Source organism: Corvus moneduloides, chromosome 3 (genome assembly GCF_009650955.1).
Source record: "Corvus moneduloides isolate bCorMon1 chromosome 3, bCorMon1.pri, whole genome shotgun sequence".
In the NCBI taxonomy this organism is placed as follows: domain Eukaryota; kingdom Metazoa; phylum Chordata; class Aves; order Passeriformes; family Corvidae; genus Corvus; species Corvus moneduloides.
Window position 1 is genome coordinate 100,496,004 of NC_045478.1, and position 12,444 is coordinate 100,508,447.

At 37.4% G+C, this 12,444-nt stretch overlaps 1 protein-coding gene across 1 annotated transcript in view; it reads right to left on the reverse strand.

The window, feature by feature from the left end:
* USH2A (usherin) overlaps window positions 1-12,444 on the reverse strand; it is a 387,508-nt gene that overhangs the window by 142,645 nt on the left and 232,419 nt on the right. The window contains 2 exon segments of the mRNA XM_032102996.1: window positions 4,996-5,138; window positions 5,309-5,459. Of these exon segments, the coding sequence (XP_031958887.1) occupies window positions 4,996-5,138; window positions 5,309-5,459 (294 nt within the window).

The following is a 12,444-nucleotide window of genomic DNA, read 5'->3' on the forward strand; positions in this document are numbered from 1 at the left end:
ATGGTAGGCTATTTTGCTCATCTGCTTCAAAAGTTCAGACTTGACTTCAAATAAAGGGACAAAACTGTCATTAATCTTTTTTAATTCCCTGAGTAGAACCACACATTTGTTTACTTCCTTTGAGACTTGGAAAGCAAGGAGTTATACTCTCATGGATGTATTTCAGGGGAATCTACATTTACATTTAATATACTAAGACAAGTACCTGCACTACTGCCCTTTAAATCTAATGAGAAATACCTGATTTGCTGGCAAACTCTCTCACTAAGCATAATAAAAATTCTGTGCCTTTTACTCTTGAATCATTTACTCTTTTCAGGAACACAGACAATGAAATTATACATATTAACAAAATGTGGTGTCTTCATATACTACTGACTGTAGCTAGCAGCAAATCCAAATTGTGTAGCTCTGGGCACAAGGGACCACAGGAATCTTTTATCACATGAGATCACAGAACTCAAAAGTCGTTAAGCTGCTCATGCAATGACATGCAATCCATATGAACCCCCTCAAATATGTATTAAGAGCTGTCCTCAGAGTATTCAGACTTGCTGTCCTCTACTGCTCTAAATGCGCATTGGTTGCAGAACTTCAGTTCTACCAGTCAATCAAGTTCTCATTCCTAATCTGTGGGCATGCATGGGTAGTGTGCACTATATATCATATGATCATCTTATCATGTGTGACTCTACTGCATCAGCTTAATTTGTTCTGTCCTTTTGCTATTCACTCTGTCAGGTATTTCATGATTTCTCTTTATCACCTCACCAGGTTTTGTCTTCTCTTGCTTCAGTTTCCATTTTTCTTTCCTGAGCACATGTGAACACATTCACATCAATTATTTATGGATTAGCTTATATACCTCAATTACATGGACCTAACTTATATAGCTGAAGTAGGAGACCTGTCTTCTCAGACAACAAATATCATCAGCATAGAAAGCAAGGGCTTCCAAAGGTGGCAAACTGCATTATTTACCCTCTTGCTCTGCATTGCCTCTCCTTATTGTCTACAGCAGGAAGATTTAAGAGAATTGCAGAATCACAGAATATCTTGAGTTGGAAGCGACCCATCAGGATCATCAAAGCACAACTCCTGGCTCTGCACAGAACCATCACCAAGAGTCACACCATGTACCTGAAAGTGGTGTCCAAACACTTCCTGAGCTCTGTCAGGCTTGGTGCTCTGACCACTTCCCTGGGGAGCCTGTTCCAGTGCCCAAACATCCTTTGAGTGAAGAACTTTTTTCTAATACCCAACCTAAACCTCCCCTGACACAGGTTCCGGCCATTCCCTTGTGTCCTGTCACTGGTCGCCAAAGAGATCAGTGTCTACCCCTCTTCTTCCCTTTATGAGGAAGTTTAGACTGTGATGAGATCTCCCTCCTCTGCTTAGGGCTTTTCATCCTGGAACCAAAGCAGTCCAGAGGGGCATAACTCAGATGATACATTGCAGGAGATCTCTTTTTGGTTTTTTTTTAATGGTTTTTTTATCTCCAGCAACTTCAATACATAATGATCTCCAGTGACTACTGTGTGCTTTTTACCTTACTTATTGTGAAGAAACACTGACTGGCCTAAATCTTCATTATGTATAACAGAGATGGACTTTGCAGTCACTTACGCAAGAAATAAAAAATTGGACTGCCTCCTAGGCAACTCTCAAAATCTTCTCTTCCTCCTAGTGCAAGCCAAACACTTTTAAAAGGCCTTTAGTAAGAACTCTCCATACTGGCCCACAGAACTGAAATGTAGCCACTGCAGAGAACATGCTGGTGACTGAGATGTCCTGCTGTATGCAACTCACTGGGCTGCAGACAGGTTCTGGGGTGTTCAAAAGCTAAAGTAGAAATTTTGCTATCTTAAAATTTGTCCAAGTCATGGTAGATTTTCTCAAGCACTAGAAAAAGCACCTTTCTCATTTGGGAGATATCCCTCTGATCAAAAATTACACCGTGTGGATTGCTATCAGCCAGTATAACTTTCTAAGTCCTAAATCTACACCCTTAGAACCCAGCAGCTGTCACTGGGGCAGCTTCAGGTAACTGTAACCAATGTCTTTGCAACTCCCAGAGAGCTCAAAGGCTTGCCATATCTAAAGGGAAAACCTAACCTGTATCTCCTTTACTATACCTAGAGGATTTCATTTTATTTCTGAATGAAATTCTGCTCTCAGTTCAATGGTACATACTGACCTCTCAGTTCAGTGGTCATTACACTGATTTCAAGAGAGCTATCTTAAATTTACATTCAAGTTACTGAAAGCAAGCTCTAATCCAGAAACTTCAGCAGTTGTTTCTATCAGTAGATATTCTGGCAGTAAATAGTCTGATGCTATACTTACCAAGATCACTGGAACAAATATCTTTTATTAATGTATGTTTAGCAGATTTAAAAGTATTCATAGTTATGTATATTATTGTTATCTGGCATGGGCAGGTTAGACTTTAAAAAATGCATGGAATCAGTTACTAGTGCCACAATCATGTAAATGAAAGTACTTAAAAATTCTTTACTGCATTTTTTTCCTTGCATTAAAAAATACCCCAAACCTACTAATCTGTATATTAAGACAATTCATTGTCAGATACAACAGATTTTTATGGCAGCATTTGCTAATTTTTCCTTAATAATTTCCAATATCCTCCTGTTTAACTAGGTATTTATGATAAATAAAATATAATATGCAGATATACTTTAAAATCATCAGCTTGTGTTACTGGAACTCTACTGACTTTAAAAGTGGATATGTTGATTTACAGGCATTGCTGTCAAGTATGTGTGCACACAGACACACACACACACACTTGTATTTTTTGCCTATGGACACTTTATGCTTTGGTGAAACAAAAAAGACATATATTCACTGAATAAAATTCAGTAAGAACATGTACACACACATCTATTTCAACAGAGTAAGAGATACGGGAAATTTCCACTGTTAAGTTGTACTTTAAAAAGTCAAAGTCTGTTGGTTAGCAGGGCCAGGAATTAAGTGTACTTCTGCAATAAACTGTCAGAATAGGCAGTTTCACAAGAAACATGTTGAGACCTTGACAAAAATACTGCTTAGACCCAATGACAATCATTCAGTCTTAAGCAATTGAGCTGAATATCCTTTCACAGATGGCAGCTCTCCACAATGACACCACTGAGTCCTCTGTCACCACTGAAAGTTGGGTGGGTTTTTTTTAAATGACAAGGGTTGTTGGATACTGGGGATACATCAGCACGTATTCTTCAGCAGTATTGATACAAATGGAGGAGGACATTTAAAGGAAAATAATTTTGCCCTTGGAGACATGGAGTTCCTAAGTGAACTATGGAAGTTTGTTTCAAGCTAAGGAACAAGATGCTGTATCACAGCTGAAGAGGTGAGTTGTTTCTCAATCTCAAGTATTTTAATTGCATAAACACTGGCAGAAGCATTATACTTTAACTTTCTTGTTCTTAAGTTTCCTTTGGCAACATCTACCTTCCACACTAACTTAGGGCATATCTGCAGTAAGGTTTTGCAAAGGGTAGCAGCTCATGCTAATGCACGCAGACCATCCAAGTTCTATGCAGCAGGTGGCCTACATCTGTGTTCAAGAAGATTATACAGGAATGCATCACCTGTGTAGGTTTTCCACCCTACCCCTAACTCCTCAAAAGAGAATTTTAAAATTGTACACCTACTACTTTGCACAAAAATAATTTTTATATTAGTAACAAGTGGTGCCTTTGAAAGGTACTTCTGTCCTCCTTCTATGTGAAAACAAACACTGTGTGAACTATCAGACCAGGCCTAAATAATTACTGCAATTTGAACAAAATAGTCATAGGAGACTGGTTGCATTTTGACTATGAATGCAGACAAGTTCAATAATATTGTACCCACTTTTGTTAGCAAACAATATAATGAAAAAAGTGAGTCTCAACAAGGATTTCTACAGGTAGATAACAGCTCTGGTGTCTCAAGATGAAGTTCAGAACTTATGGTTACTTAAAGGTAGTGTGTTCATAGAAGCATTAATACCTTTGGAGCTTAAATGAATTTATCAGATAAATTTCTGTTCTGAATCATTTGCTCAGCTTCAAAGAAAAAATGTTTTATAATCGTGGGAAAACACATTTTCAGCTCAATGGTTTCTCAACATAGACAGCCGTCCATTTAGAGAAGGGACTAAAATGAAGTTGCATCACCAGCACTGAATATTTGCTAAACCAATATTAAATATCCTGCTACCTTGCACAAGAAAGCTAACAGCTCAGTTTCTTAAAAAAACCCTGGAAATTGTGTGTTTTCTATTTATATTATGAACAACAAGCTCAAATTTTGTCATATGTTTCTGCTTACATATTGAATCAGGTGCAAACTTCTGTCTTGTCAGCTAACTGGTTGTACCTGTACACTGACAGCTGTTTGCTAAATCAAGGGACTGCTGAACAAATTGTGGGGAGTGAGACTGCAGAACATAGAACTATTAACAACAAAAGTGATGGGATTGACAGTGACAAACCCAATTTCATACCAGTAGGTCACCACTTTGAATTAAACAAAGATCACTGGGAATGAAAAGTTCTGTGGTAGCTTGAGTATTCTCAACACAGAGATAAGATAACTGTCATGTACTATTAACTTCAACTTATTTTCTCTGATATGACTGAAATCAGAATCAAGTCCCTGAATATAAAGGAACACTACTTATAAAGCTGTACTTACCAGTCTATCTTAAACAAACCATATATTTCTGGAGGGATATTATATACAGAAATAAGATACTGCTTCACAAAATATATATGTAAACATCCATATTTTTTAATCAATATGTAAGACAACAGATACTTGATCCTTCAGGAGTTTTTACTTCAAATTAATACTAGGGAAGGAAATGCATTACTGCTCTATAACAGAGAAAGCTAGATAACTTAAAGAAATTATGTACAATGGCAGCTGGACTGTTATTTATATTTTCTGCTAAAGGCAGTTAAGTAAGATCTGACTGCTTACTGTCCTCTGCTGTAGTCATTGAAGTCCAGTTGCTATAAGCATTGCCATAACCATTGGAAGCAACCACTCTCATCTCATACTCAGTGTAGGGCTGCAGGTCTCTGACTCTGTGTTGTAAGGAAGAAGTAGGGCTGGGAAGCAAACTGCAAAGAAAAACAGCACACGTTACTTCAGAACACAACCCAGCACGTCAAGAAAGACTAAAACATTACATCTTGTAACAAGACCAGCCGCCCTAAAGGTGAGCTGTATTCAAGGTAAGGGGACTTTTCCTGCTCAGCAGTGGATGGTGGTCTTGCTACGCTCTGCGTACTCTAAAATGTCACCAGCAGAACGTCTCCGCCGCATCTGGAGTCGGTAGCTGGGCGTGCCTGGGGCGTTGTTGCGAACTGGTGTAGACCAGACAACCTGAAGACTGGTTGGAGTGGCAGATGAAAGCCTTGGAGGCATCATGCCATCTGGAGCTGTTGAAAAACATGGATGAATTAGAGCAGAGAAAACCATGGAGAACATATGCCGTGTGGAAACAAAATGCTCCATATACTGGAAAAACTGCTCCTCAGGATCAACAGTAATGTTAACATGGTCCATTTAGTTTAACATTTTCACTACTGAACAATGCTGATTCTTAATTTTCTTCTTTCCAATACGTGAATATCATCTTGCTAAAAGCAAACCTCCAAACACCAAAAGTAATTCAGAAGCAACATATTTTCTACCACCTGTTCAAATATTATCTACTTCTCCCTGTGCCCAGCTCTGCCACCCTGAGAAGGTAAGGAAATGCTCACAGAAATGTTACCCAGCATGAGTAAAATTGATCAGACTTTTTATCATTCAAATACCTTCTCACCCTTATAAATGAATAATAATTTAAAAAGAAACCAGAAGAAATATTAAGTTAAGAACATCTTTAAGTAGAAATCAAAATAGATTCTCTAAAGTCTCAGTCTCTAGCCCACTGTTTTGTTAAGGAAATTAATTTTTATGAAGTCCAAGGTAGTGCAGATCAAAATGTGTCAGTAATGATACCACCAATGACCTTTAACTGCTGCAAATTTCACTGCATGCAGTAAAAAGGACTATGCCAATTTACACCCATGAGTTTACGGCTTTGTTTTTTCTTTATCAAGAAATCAATCTGTTGAAAAAACTTTCTGTATTTAAACACATCTGTAACTTTTATATATAACACATCTGTAGCCATTGCTCTGTAGCTCTTTTTCTAGAGTTAAAACACTGAAAAGTTAGTCCCTTTGTCATTTAAACTCTTGTATAATAGTTTTGCTTTTCATGGTCCCGTAGTTACCATTTGCTTTTATCCTTTGGTCTTTACAACGGAAATTTTTCTTCATTGCTGTTATTTTCTTCTTGTCTCTATTGGAGAAAAACCAGCCTCACAGATCTCTAACTTAAAGTGTAGTTGTAAGCCTCAGGGCCTAAGCTGTAAGTTTTAAGATGAGCAAACAGTAATTTACAGTAAGCTTTATGATTTTCATTTACCACCTGTATATGAGGTGGTTACTAAGGGAAGAAACAGAATTTGTGATACACTCTCTGAGTCATTCTCTCCCTGAGACAGGTGAAAGGAGGCATCAACTCTGAAAAGAAAGACATCAGTCACATGTAATAGTTTTTATTTATACTGATATATACATTAACAGATACGTGAACTAGCATCTGATATTTTTATGCTGATTATACATCTGGCGAACTTCAACATTTTTCATCTCCAGATCCAAACTGTACTACAGGAAAAGGCACAAGACATGTCATGCTCCAACCTAAGAGACTTGCTCCCTTTACATTAATTTCAAGGTCTTCCAGTTCTCATCCAAAATTTTTACTAAAAGCTGGCTTCTGGAGTACTGGAGTTATTATCAGGTACTTTTGACAGTTGCCCCCAAGCCCTACAGCCCTCCTGGTTTTTTTCAGGACAAGATGAAATAGAACAGAATGTCCAGCTTCTCTCATTCCCTTCTGCTTCTCTCTGTCACTGCAAAAAAGAAAACATATAATATGGGGGCTTGAGCCAGCCTGACTGTGTTTGGATGTTCCTTCCTGCTGCTATCTACATCTAAGCAATAAGCCTCCAGTAAATCCCAGCTAAACCTGAAAATCGCCCTGTTTTCAAATCCGGAAAATCTCTGAGACTACCAAAGTTCATGGTCTGCAAATCCTGTGCCAACACCTTCAAGGCCAATCAAGAGCCTGTGAGCACCTCAATTCAGAAGGAAGAAGGCGGCTGGTTTAACTTAAACAGCCCAGTACCCCTCCAGCTGAGCCATGAAAAACAAACATTTGTACACCAAATGTCTCTGCACATGAAGTTCTCTCTCACAGTAAAATGGAGAATATATTTATTTACCTTACATAACATTGTTCTGTTTAGCAGCAACATAAGCACTGTTGGATTTGTGCTAGAAGAGATTTGAAAACTTACAGATGTAAAGTACAGTACGCACAGATAATCACGCATTATTTTGGCATCCTTTATAAGGTGGTTCCTGAAGTTGTTTACAGACAGAGACAGCACAAGAAAGATGACGCAATTAACATAAAAACCTTTAGTTGAGGGTTTTTAAGAGGTTTTCTAAGCTGACACCAACAGGAAGAGTCAATATCCCCTCAAACCTAGACATTTTAAACTAAAATGTCTGCAGCTTAAAATGCACCAGTTTTTTATGTTCACACAGAAATTCTACACAGCAAAAAATGCTACATCTAAAAATGGATCTAATTAGCCGACCTAGTAATTAAGCCAGGAAGTCAAAGTTCATGTTATTGAGGAGACAGTATGAGGCAACTCACTGAGGAGGCAAAAGCGTTAAATTTATTAGCAGTTCTGTCAGGACACATCACTTCACCTTTGTCTTTCATTTCCCAATCTGTTAAATGGAGATAATAATACTTATCCTCCTTTGTAAAGCTCTCTGAGATCTACAAAGTAAAAGCTCTGATTAAGCTGTATGTATGTATAGAGGTGGTTATTATAGCGATACAGGAATGTTCATCAAAAAACAAAGATGTAGCTGTCTAAATGTCAATAACAATTCCACAGTGTGGATGTTATTTTAATGGTGCAGGTAATCTCAGCTAAATGTTCAAATCTCTTCTACCAACAAAAGCACAGCATAGAGAAGAGTAGAAAATTTGGACAAATCTCTACTGTGAAAGTCGAGTGACCTGTAGAACAAGCCAAGCCCACTACTTTCAAACCAACGTTACAATATACAGCAATTGTATTTATCTGAAAGGCTTCCTATAGCCCACAGAGAATTTCATCAGTGATGTACGAGTGAGTGTTCTCCAAAGAAATGGGGCAGGGGGGCAGGAAGGTACAGCAAATAAATTGTCAAGTCTCTGCTGAGTCATAATGAGAAAGGTGCTCTATTAAACTAATCACGATTTGCTCATTAAAACCGCAGAGCACTTACCCCCCAAAATGGTAATTCTAATTTGCACACAAAACATCCTCTGACTATTTCAAGCATTCCTCATCACCAAGGTCTTCAGTGTAACATTTTCCCCAGCTTAACCCTTTTTATCCAGTCCATATTCCCGAGAGACTCCTTACTACCCAAGTTATAACTGGCAACAAGCAATAATTCTACTGTGAATTTCTCAACAGAAGAGCCATGTATCTATCAGCTTGATATATCGTCTTTAAGATGCAGTGTTGCTCAAAAATCTCCCCTTGAGCTTTAATATGACCCTCAGGGGGCAAGCACTCCACTTGCAACCTACTGAATCAACATCTAGCCCTGTAAATCCTCACTTAGCAGGGCAGAAAGTCATGCTTTGTATATCAAGAGACTACAAAGGCAGAATAAAATATTTAATCAGATGTCAATTCTAATCAAATAATTAATAAACAGTTCCACAAAACAATAAAAACTGAAGACTGCTTCAAGATGACAATGATATGTTGTATTCCAGATACTCAGGTACATGCAGATGGATCGAGAAAGATCTGATCCCACTTCGGCCAGTAATCTGCTAAGCAGCCCTTGAAAAGTGTTTCAACTTTTTGCCTCAATTTCTTCACCTCGAACAACATATGCAAAAATAGTCAGCTTTATAAGTATTTGTTTATTTTAGGAGCAAGCATTGTGTGAAATGATTGTGCTTAAATGCTTATTCCATGTTGAAAGTTTAGTTTTTTCTGCGAGGTATTCATTATATTTATCATAAGGATTTATCTGAAATGTAAATTTTCTGAAAGTAGATGACTTTGAATAGGACTATAAAAAGGTGAACTACTATTAGGACAATAAATGATTATTTAGTTATAAAAATGTCTGCACTATTAATCTTTCATAAGAAGAAGAAAAACCAGCAGAGCTTGATTACAGATCTATAAAATTGGTGCAAACTCACACCAACTTTGAAGTGAAGTGTCACCTCTTTCAACAGAGATCAGATATACTGACCCCAATGTATCCATAATATCTCCAGATAGGCAGCTGGAAGAGTTTGGAGCTATGAATACGTAACTCTACAATTTGCCACATCTGCACATAAAAAACGTTTAGCATTTTTTTCTTACCAAAATCTACTTCATACACATGGATGCAAATGATAACTGCAGGTATTTAACTACAGGGAAGGAGAAAAACAGGCTTTCCACCATTTGTACCAAAACAGCAAGGAAAAATTCCAGTCCGACTGCCTTTAGATGAGTGTCTTGCTCTTGTCATGACTACTCCTCCTCTTTTCCAGGTTCAATTCACAGACCCCATTTCTTTATCTCATCGTAGTGCTTCTTTAGGTACTCCTGATTCATTTTCTATTTTAGGTGCCCATACTGAGATCATCTCATCATAGCACATTTTATGGCAATATGTTCTGCACATTGACGTTTGTTTCTCCTGATTTCTCAGGTATGCCTGTTATCTAGTGGTTTGCTCAGCCCAAATAATTCCAGTCATTGCACTCCCCATAATTCTCCACTTGGGCGTGTGCTTTAGTTTCATTTCAGAGAAAGAGAGGCCATGATGGTGGGCCATATGTCATCACTGGAACAGCATGCTAGTTACAAACCTTTATCTCTTGGCAAAGCAGAAGATTGCCTTTTTTGTTTCTTATCTTCATGGGTTCATAGAAGTTTACTCTGGTTTGGTTTTTAACTCTTTCCCATTATTTTTCCTTCTCAGCGTATAGCAAATATAAGCAATTGTTCTTGATTATTTCATTTAATATATATGTGCAACCATATTGTTTTTCACACTCTCAATGACTAGAGAATGCACAGAATATTCTTGTATTTTCTTTCTGATTTTATAATTTCACTGCCAGAGGTTTTCAGTTACAGATACAGCTCCATCTAACAATACATATACCAAGAATGACACACCCTTATTCAACACACATCCTCGTGCTTTGGAACATACAATGTGAAAGGTTCATGGTGGCCCTCTTGCTTTCCCCTCTCTGGCACATTTATCTTGGCAAGAAAGAAAGCTGTGTTTTGGCAAAAAAAGCAAATAGAGAGATATAAAGGAGTAGCTTAAAGCCTTCATAAACTTAGAGTAAGTCCAAACTTGTTCATACCTCACATTGAAATTTTCTTTTCAGAAGTACAACATAAACAGCGTACAGAAATATCTTGTTCTCTTCATGATCTATCCTGTTTTATACCTCTGCTCTCTGCTGTAATAGTAATTTCATTTGAAAAGAAGCTTGTAAATTGATTCACTTTTAGCATTAAACTTTAAGGTTACTAGTACTTGTGTGGCACAATATAATTCAGAAAAATAAAAATAAGATGTTTGAAAAAAAATCTAAAATTTATCTTTATCTGGATTGAGTGTGTAAACTCTAACTGTGGATTTTTCTGTACTTTCACTATTTGCTATTCTAAGCTGCAGAGCATAATTTTAGTAGGGCCCTAAAAATCAACTTGGGCTTTACTCCATGACCTGCAGACCCAACGTGTAAGACAATTTTCTTTTTGAAATCCCAAAGCAGGTTTACTTATTCCTCATTAATATTGTTCTAGCAAAAAACAAAACAAAACAAAACAAAAAAAACCCCAAAAAACCCAAAAAAACCAAACTCCAAAACAATCAGACCTTCCCTTCCTTTTAATGAACTTTTCTTCACGTGCAACCTCAACACCTGCAACCTGGGTGTGGGTCTCAAGTGGAAATACGTCTAAGAGATGCTCCTTTCCTAAATGTTACATTTTACTGAGGTCAACACTATAAAAATGTCTTACAGATTTGTCACCTCACCTTTCCATAAGAAGTAACCTGCCTTTCTTTCTCATGTTAGGTGGAGGTTTGTCCATCTTACTCAGCAAGAACTTTACTAAACTCTAAAAGCTACAAAAGAATGCCAATAAGCAATTAGCGGAATGATTAATGATTTTAATACCTGTAGTAAGGACATTGGCTAGAATTTATAACTGCCCAGTAAAACTAATTATTCATCAGACTGTTTAAAAGGATTGCTAGCCAATAACTGCCATATACAAAATTAATTTTTTTTAAAATACTATGAAGAAAAACCATAAGTAATGGCATTACAAGATAAGGCAGAAACTGCAATTAAACAAACAGCTCCTGCTAGCTAATTGTGACTGGCTACTGGGAAATGAAATATCTCTCTGAAATAGCTTTAAGAAACTATCAGATCTGTCTGTTTTAACTTAAGGGGACAGATGTGGCAAGAGCAGAGGGAACAAGATCCTGTCTATCTTCATGCAACAACTTCAGCTTCCTGCATGAAGCAGCTTTAGAGATTAAATTCAGGAAGTTTTTTGGGATTGTGGGGGTTTTTTGTAGTAGTCGTAGTAGTAGCAGCAGTAGTAGTAGTAAATTACTTTTTTGTAGTTGGTTCTGTGAGGGTTTGGGTTCTTTTGGGTTTTTTTTTTTAATGAAAAAGGTGAAAGAATCTGACATCATCAAAATCTTACAGCTTTCTTTACAATTAATATCTGGCATCAGACAACTATAACCAGAGGCCAGCATGGTACCTTCTACACTGATAGAGACATCTCTGGTGAGAGTCTTTAGATTGCTGGGGAGGAAACTCCTGGCTAAACTAAAATTTCTGTCTTAATATTGTTGCCACAATTTCAGAGAACTGCAGGATGGCTTTTAAACTTATTGCTTCCTGTTTGAAACTAAACAGTTCTTAGATAGCTCTGGAAATCCAGAGACTTCCCAAAAGCAACAAAAAGAATCAGATGTTATCACCCGTGGCTGGGAAAAGCCCAGGGAAGAACGTTTAAACCTATGTAGCTAAAAGAACAATAAGGGAGAGACATATAGCAACCTCCAACTTCGCAGAAGTTTTGCAAAGACAGAGAATGTTTCCCAGGACACACATTTCTGTGTGTCCTGGGAAACAGGACATACAGCAGTGGGATTAAACTTCTGCAATAAAGCTTTCAAATCTCCATCAGACTAAACAAATGCTTATTGGAAATGAGATAACTCACAG